An 8,925-nucleotide genomic window follows, 5' to 3' on the forward strand; every position below is an offset into this window, starting at 1 on the left:
CATGGCTGCTGAGCCTGCGCGTCCGGAGCCTGTGCTCCGCAACGGGAGAGGCCACAACAGTGAGAGGCCTGTGGACCCAAAAAAAAAAAAAAAAAAAAAAAAAAAAGAAAGAAAGAAAGAAAGAAACCCAGGGGCCTCTCAAAGTACCTAAGACTACAATTCCCGGAGAGCATTGCGGTGCGCCCTTGCGTCAATTTCAGTTTACGGTCTCCCTCCGAGTACTTCCGGGTTATATGGGCGGGGCCAAGGAGTTGCCCAATGGGCACCTCCGCGGGTTGATGGGGCAGGGAAATTGTCCAATGAGCGTCTTCTCAAAGGAGCCAATCAGTGGGAAGGTTGCTGGGGCAGCCGCCGTGGGCGGCGTCACTGAGACGCGCCAGCTGAGCCTTTTAGAACCCAGTCCGTCTCTACTACCTTGTCCGGGGCTCGCTCACTCTCCCGGTGTCGACCCCGCTTCCATGTCACCGGTGGACGCAGCACCCCGACACCTTCACGCCCATGGCCACTAGCCTGAGGAGGCCCTCTTTCACCGCCTGTTCTTCTTCCGCTACCGACACGGACGACGAGGGCGTGCGCGGCACTTGCGAAGATGCTTCTATATGCAAGAGGTGACTGCCTGGCGTGGGGTTAGGGGCTGGCATCTCCGGGGGGCTGGGGCCTAGGTGGGAGGCGGGCCTGTGTCTAAGGAATACGCTTTTACGCCAGAAGTCACCCGTCAACTCTTGCGAAATGCTCAGAGCAGGCATTCATCTACTTAACTCATAATTGTCTGATTTTTGCTGTGGGCCAGGCACGGTACAAGCCCGCGGATACCGTGCCTGGGATACGGCGCTGAACCAGGCAGACGTGGACTTGGCCTTCTCGGAGCCAAGGTCTTGCTGGAAACACATTTGAAGCGAGTAATTACTACAGTTTTGATAGGTTATGGGGAGAAGTGCAGGTTCTCCCTCTTTTGTAGGTTACATTCCATTGGGACTTGGCGTGATCCCCACTGTGCACCTGAAACTCAGGTCAGTTAAGGGGGGAAATGACCTGTCCAGGGTCACATAATATTTGTGTGCAGAGCCAGTATTTTCCAGAGAACTTTCCTGTGTGCTATTGGAGTCTGCACTTTTGCGGGTGTAGTGGGGGCTATGTGGGGGGCCGTTGCGAGCACAGGTATGTGTCATGTACCTGAAAGCATGAAAAAGAAAGCATGAGACTTGAGTGTATGCCACTCACTCATTCATTGCACAAAAATTATTGAGGGAGTTCCGTGGCGGTCCAGTGGTTAGGACTCTGCACTTTCACTGCCAAGGGCGCGGGTTCAGTCCCTGGTCTTGTCCCAGATCCCACAAGCCTGGAGGCGCGGCCAAAAACAACAAAAAAAAACCCAATTGTGGAGAGCTTACTTCCTTTTGGCTGGTTGGTGGGTATTCAGTGATTGAGAACCCATGAAGAAGATTGACATGGTGTCTGAACTCACCCCCTAGTTGGAAAAGACGGAGCAAATAATTACCCAGAAAGTAATATAATTACAATTTTGTGTTTAATGCTGAGAAATACAGTGCGCCATTAGAGTTTGAAGTTTAGTTGATAATTTTTGAGCTGAGAACAGATGACTTTAAAAAAAAAAAGAAAAGAGGGATATAGGAGGGTGTTCAGGCAGGTCAAGGAAGGAGTATGGACTGTTTGAGGAACTGAATGAATGCCTTGGAAGCTGCGGCCTTGTAGGGACCTGGTGGGGAAAACAAGTTTTGGGTTAAGGCTTGAACTTTTTGTAGGTCTTGGAGACTAAGCATAGTGATTCAGAGCATGGACTCTGGAGCCAGACTGTCAAGCTGGGCCATTCACTAGCCGCGTGAACTTGGGCAGGTTACTAAATCACTCTGTGTCTCAGTCTCTTGATCTGTAAAGTGGGGATGAAAATAATACCCACTTCATAGGCGCTTGTAAAGATGAAATGATATTAAATATTAGTAAAGCGCTTAGTGTAGTGTCTGGCGTGTAGTACGTGTTAGTGGTGGTTGATTAAATAAATAGATAAATACATTCATAAGTATTATGAAGGCAGTCCCTGGTGAAATTTGTGAACTTAAATGAATTATATCCAACTGTATTTCTTCTCCAGCTTTTGATCTCTGTTGACCACATCCGTAGCATTATTGAATTAGAAGCAATTTTTCTTGTATTTGACTGCTGTTTGCTAAGAGAATCAGAAGTGCCATCAGAATTACCAGAAAGAAATAAAATACTTTTCAGTAGCACGTTAGGGCTAGGTTTATTTAATATTTATTGGTAATACTTGGCTCATTTAATATTTGTTGGTAACATTTTTGGCCAACTTGCCTACATAAAGCAAATTAGGTACTATATATAAAATAGATAACTAATAAGAACCTACTGTCTAGCACAGGGAACTCTACTCAGTACTTTGTAATGACCTGTATGGGAAAAGAATCTTAAAAAAGAGTAGATATATATATATGTATAACTGATTCACTTTGCTGTACAGCAGAAACTAACACAACATTGTAAATCAACTACAATAAAAATTAATTTAAGAAAATAAAGCAAATTAGCTAGGAAATAGTTCAGACACAAAAGTAGAGAGAAATAGTATAACCAGAGCATGCCTTTCCTTGGCTCTCTGTTGGATGGTTTTTATAATTTCACCTCTTCTCTGCCTCAGTTTCCAGTGCCCTTGGTGTCTTCAGACATCTCAACGTCATAGGGGAAGTTTGGATTTGGAACTGCAGAGAATCTAAGGCAGTAGTTCCCAGCCTAAACTGCACACCAGCATAGCCTTTGGAGCTTTTAAAAGAAACGCAGATACTCAGGGCCAACTCTAGATCCACTGAATCAGAATCTTCTGGGATAGGTTCCCGGGCCATAAAAACCAGACATGTTTGCCATCTGGATGCATTTCATCAAAGCTTTTTTTGCACTGGGTTTTCTCTCATCTGGGAAAAACATGCAAAGAGATGGTGAGAATCCATAAGTTAATGTTTTAAGATATTTTGCAGGTTTTAATAACTTTCAAGTTCTGTTGATACTGTGACCTGCACCTTCACTGTAACGTATGAAACCCTTTAAGTCTTGTCAGGAAGTCATCTTATTCAATAGGGATTCCTTGTGTGAATTGTGGGTATGTTACTCTCTTTCTGCCTTAGTTTTCTTATCTTTATAATGGGGATAATAATGGTAACTTGCCTTTTATATGTGAGGATTAAATGAGATAATCCATGCAAAGGTTAGCACAGGATCTGGCACAAAGTGAAGCCTTCAATAAATTCTTATTTTTATTTTTATTTTTCCTCCAGTCTGAATATTATTTGTTTGAAATTACTGAAATAGCTGTGGGTCATGCTAGTTCCTGCCGCCACGAGTTACAGCTGTAAGAACCCTAAAATAATGTTCAAAAAGCCGATTAGCTCGCCAGGGCTCCTACAATTCTGTTATTTCTGTTTTAATTTGCTCCCTCCTTTTGGTTTAGAGCCTTTCTGCAGATAATAATGCTGTTATCGGTCTCAGAGGGTTGTTGTGAGGCTTAAATGTGGAGTGCTTCCAAGAGTGCTTGGCACACAGTAGGTGTTCACAGTTGGTAGTTGTTGTCATCATCACTGCCCCATTGTCACCAAATCATCATCATCATCATCGTCATCACCACAGACTCCATCACTCCTACAGTCCAACAGTTAGAATGCTTCTGATTGGATATATTAGGTTTATGCCTAATAACTCCCATTTGATTCAACAGCTATCTATAGTGCACTTACCAGGATGGCTGACTCACCCCACTCCCCAGTCCTCCTTATCTTCCCCATCGTGCTGTGCCCCTAAGTCAGTTCCCCACTCTATTTTACCCTTGATCGCGCCCCTCTTGCAGCCCCCACTGTGCCCTCTGAAATTACCACTCCATAATCATCCCCCACCTCTGTTTCCTTAGCCTCTCTTTAGTCATTCCGTCCCTCTCTTTGTATTGACGCCGGCCCTTCCCTGGGGAATATCCTTTTCTTGAAGCCAAGTCATGCCTCTGTTTTCTCATACCCTGGATATCCTAGAATCAGGAGGATCAAAATTTTTGTCCTCACTGCTCTTTGTCCCCTCACCCCATTTCTTTGAGACCCACGTCCCCAGCATCCTCTCCTTCACATTACTTTTTTACCTTCTGCTGGTTATTCACCTAATTCATTGATGACTTGGGTATCTGTCCCACAGGCCTTCCTCTCTGCCTCAGTTCTTTCCATCATCCTAGTTGACATCCTAGCGTGCACGTGGAGGACCCAGTGTACATGCGGGAACACTCATTTTCTTGAACACCTCATCTGCAGTGATTACCTCTGCTCATCCACCTCTGTCACCGTTCCCGCCATGATCCCCTGGATTTCCATCCTGGTGCTGCATGCACCACCTCACAGATGAACAGTGCAGCGCCCTTCAACCCCAGTCTCTTCTTTCCAGCACGCTTGATCAGTTGTTTCTGCTCTGCCCTCAGCATCTTTCTCCTCAGGGCCTCCATGGTTTTCTCCAGCCTTTAGACACTTCCCTGTAGGCTGCTACCTCTTAACTGAGCTTCGAGTTCATAGCCAATCCTTCAGTAGTTCTCTTAGCAATGGCTTTATTTCCCTTGCCCTTAATCCTAGTAAACCCAGACCTGGTTGAACCAGACTCTCCGTTTTCACCTGGGATACTGGTGGTAGAAATCACACAGCAGGGTGGCTTCGTACTGCTGGGATTTCGTGTCAGCCAGCCTCACCTGTGCCCTTACAGGACCAGCTCATTCCAGCGTGTTTCTCTGGCTAGCTCACTTTCCTATTCTCCAGTGTTTTGAGTGTAAAATTCGTAATAAAAATGAAACATTAAAAAGTTGATAGAGGGCTTTCCTGGTGGCGCAGTGGTTGAGGGTCCGCCTGCCGATGCAGGGGTCCGGGAAGATCCCACATGCCACGGAGCGGCTAGGCCCGTGAGCCATGGCCGCTGAGCCTGCATGTCCGGAGCCTGTGCTCCAAAATGGGAGAGGCCACAACAGTGAGAGGCCCGCATACCGCAAAAAAAAAAGGTTGACAGACATTTTATTTTAGAATTGCCTTATTTTTCAGCCAGTGGGAAGTTTTCTTTTTCATCTATGAATTTGAAACTTTAAAGTTATTAATCTTGGGAAAGCGAATAAAAGCCCTGAGTTAAAATAGGAGGCTCTTTTTAAGTTAAGGGAGCTTTGGGGCCTATCCGTAAGGGGTGTTAGAAAGAACTTAACAGGATTTGGGCTTCAGTTGGGTAATTTGGGGGAGGGTTCAAGGAAGCAGGGATTTACCCGGGATTGGGTGCTCACAGGAGGTGGGGACAATTTTGTGATTGGGTAGCTCAGTCTTTTCTAGGAGGAGGTGCGTCTGACTTTTCTAGAGTCAGACACTCTGTGATTCGTAAAGAAGCCACAGTTGCTCATCTCAGCCAGGAGAGAGGAGTGTTTGGGACCCTATGGCTGGCATGATGACCTTGGTTTTGTCTGTTAGACAAAATTATGAAGGGGTCCTGTTTTGTCTCAATTCATCGTTCTTGCAGTGCGACCTTGCGCTGCTGGTCCTGCGAGGTTGTTTCTGTCCAACAGAAGGGCAGCGTGGCCTCTGTGAGCACCAGGCAAGCATCTAACTGCAGTGAAGCCTGGCTCATGGTACCAGGCCAACTCCTAGCGGTCAGCACTGGTTTTCTTATTCTCACAGGGGAGGAGAGGTGAGTCTTAAAAAGACGAATAGGTGTTTAACCAGGCAGAAGAAAAGAGCAGGAGCCAAAGAACATAGAGATCGAAGCTCTTAGGGTAAGTGTTAGGGGAACTTGACCTTGGATGGGCGCTGGGTAGCAAGAGTGAATTCTGGAGAGGTTGTCAGAGAACAGAATGGGGAAGGTCCAAGGGCTTTTAAGTTGGGGAACTGACATGATCTGGGTTTGTGTTTTAGAAAAATCCCCAGCAGCTGTGCAGCAGATGGGTTGGTGACAAAGGGAAAGTCTGTTCCCTTTTCCTTCCCGACGGCCACAGCCCTCGCTCACCTGATCTGTTGCAACACGTCCTTATTGTTCTACCTGCTTCTAGTCTGGCCATCTCCGCCGTCCAAGTGTTTCTGCCGTGGCCACGGTGATTTTTTCAGAATCACAAATCTTATCCTGTCACTTTGCTACTTGAAACTTTTTGATTCTCCGTCAGCCACAAGATAAACAGCGACACACCTCACCTTTCCTGATCTGATCACGCTACCCTGGATCTGATCCTTGCCAGCTGGAAATCTCCATTTGGATTTCTCAGAATGATCTCAAATTCATTATTTGCAAAACTGTGCTCAAGATCACCTTCCCGATTTTTCCTCCACGCTACCCCACCCTCACAACTCAGTGGGTGATGCCATTGTCCCCTCAGCTAGAGTAAAAAAGGTAGGAGTCATCGTGGAGCTGCCCTTTCACTTACCCCCTGTGTGATCAATCACCCAGACCTTAGATTGTGTCTGCAAAATGTTTCCGGAATCTACCTCCTTTCCTCCACCTCTGCGGCTGCCGTCTCAGTCCACACTCAGGTCATCCGTGGTCTGAGCCGTCACACTCATCTGCCAACTGAGCTCGCCAATCATGCTTACCTCCCCAAGTCCAGTTCTCACACTGAAGCCAGAGGTTTGCAAAAGGCACATGGGACCTTGTCACTCCCTAGTTTAGTGGCTTCTCGTTGCTGTTAGAAAAAGAGCGAAGTTTCTCACATGGTCCGCCCGGCCCTGCCTGCTCTGTCTGGCTCCTCCAGTCTTGCTTCCCCCAACTCTTCCCTTCTCGCCACCTGCCTCTCAATTCCTCAGGCGAGCCCTGTTCCCGTCTTTCCTGAGGCCTTTCAGCAGGCCATTCCCTCCCGAAATGCTTTCTCCCACCCTTCCTTGTCTGATCAGCTCCATGTCATCCCTCAGACTGAAGCCTTCATTTGATATTCGTTATTGAGACCCTGCTTAATTTATGGAGGCCCTGTTCTAGTGTGGATGCAGAAGTGAGTGAAACAGATAAAAGCGGAGCTCTCATGGGGCACGTATTCCAGTGGAGGAAGCAGCCAGGAAGCAAACGAGCAACATGTCTGGCACGTGAGATGGTGGGCGTTGCTGTAGGAATGTTGGAAGGCCACGTGAGCCGGGATGGCCAGGGACGGCCCCATCGAGAAGGTCAGTGCTGGGGAGGGAGTGAGCCCTGAGGATGGACTTCTGGGGAAGCAATGTCCCAGACAGAGTACAAAGGCCCTGTGAGGCAGGAGCTGGCCCCGCCTGTCCCAGGAACTGCAAGGCCGGCTGAGTGAGGGGGAGAGGAGCTCTTTTAAGGACTCAGCTTTCACTCTGAGTGAGATGGGAGCCGCTGGGGGACTTGGAAGACGAAGGTGACTTGGGTTTGAACAGGATCCCTTCAGCGTCTCTGTTGAGAACAGACTGTAGGGGGCAGCATGGAGGCAGGGAGATCTGCTCTCAGAATATCCCAAGTCAGAGATGCTGGGGGCTTGGCTCAGGATGGTAGCGGTGGAGGGTGCTGGGAATCCGTTAGATTCTGGATACACTGTGAAGGTCAAGCTGATAGAATGTACTGATGGATTGGATGTATGGTGAGGAGTCAAAGATGACGCCAAGATTTTTGGCTTATCTCAGATGTGGCTTCTTCCAGGAGGCCTCTTTGGGCCCTGCAGACAAGACGTAGCCTCTGTTCCGTGTTCTCATAACACTCTGTGCGTCTCCTTTGTGGTCATCAGCCCAGTTGTAGTTCAGACATGCTGTTTAATGTCTGTCCCTCCGACCAGAATGAAAAGAACACAAAGCAGGGACCTGTCTACCTTAGTGCCATTCGCATTGTAGACACACAATAATTATCTGTCGGATGGCTAAATTGATTAGACCCGAATGCAAATGCTCAAGATTATATTTCCTGATGAGGTCTTAAAAATTCTGGTTTTCAGTGGTCCGTATGTGTTAGAAGCCAGACCAGGGGCTGTAAGGCTGAAATTCTACTGTGCAAATGATAGAAGTTCATCTGATTTCTCAACCACATCGACAGATGTCCCCCGCTACCCCGTCATGAAAGCAGGACACAGGATCACCTCTCAGGAAAGCCAGCGTTTTCCCGAGGGCCCTGGCCTCTCCAGCACACTGATTGCATCTTCACAGCTATGCCCCAGAGAGCAGGGCTAAGATTTTGATCTGAAATACTTTGAAGGCAGGTGCCAAGGTACTTTCCACTCCCAGAGAAGACATGTCACTTTAGAACTACAACATACTGTGGAGGATACGTTAGCTGCCAACCTTGCCCATCAAAAAGGTCAAATAAACTGTGGATGTTTTATCGCCCCCATTTTTTTTTTTTCAATAAAAGGAAAACATTAGATTTTGGAAAACATTTGCGAAAGGCAGTGATCTTAGATCTCAAATAGTAATATCACATCTTTTTTTTTCCCTCTCTTAAAAGCTTAATTTTTTAAATGAGAAAGGTGAGTACAGTTGACTCTTGAGCAAGATGGGTTTGAACTGCACAGGTCCACTTATGCAGGGAGAGTGTTTTTTCATTAAATACAGTTCTACACGATCCAAAGTTGTCAAATCTGCAGATGGGGAACCGAGGATACAGAGGGCCAACTGTAAAGCTATACCTGGATTTTCTACTGCATGGGGGTCAGCACCCCTAACCTCCATGTTGTTCAAGGGTCAACTGTACTTTTTCCCCACTCAAGAGCCTACTATGAGCATATTGTACATGTAATTTCACCCAGATCTGCCTCATTCTTTTTATTGGCTGCACAGTATTCTGCAGTGTGTTTGTACCTTATTTGACTGTTCTTTTGGTCAGCATTTAGGTGGTTATGATTTTGTTCTTCAAATCATGCTGTGGGGGCTTCCTTGGTGGCGCAGTGGTTGAGAGTCCGCCTGCCGATGCAGGGGACACGGGTTC

General features: G+C 47.0%; 1 protein-coding gene across 2 annotated transcripts in view; it reads left to right on the plus strand.

Moving 5' to 3' along the window:
- Positions 1-346: 346 nt before the first annotated feature.
- The window catches only part of LCMT1 (leucine carboxyl methyltransferase 1), a 55,740-nt gene continuing 47,161 nt past the window's right edge, over positions 347-8,925 (plus strand). For both annotated transcript variants that reach the window (XM_007450001.1, XM_007450002.1), the window contains exon 1: positions 347-608. In XM_007450001.1, coding sequence (XP_007450063.1) covers positions 499-608 — 110 coding nt within the window. In that variant the 5' untranslated portion in view covers positions 347-498. The remainder of the gene's footprint in view (positions 609-8,925) is intronic.

This window comes from Lipotes vexillifer, unplaced genomic scaffold (genome assembly GCF_000442215.2).
Source record: "Lipotes vexillifer unplaced genomic scaffold, Lipotes_vexillifer_v1.1 scaffold811, whole genome shotgun sequence".
Classification (NCBI taxonomy): domain Eukaryota; kingdom Metazoa; phylum Chordata; class Mammalia; order Artiodactyla; family Lipotidae; genus Lipotes; species Lipotes vexillifer.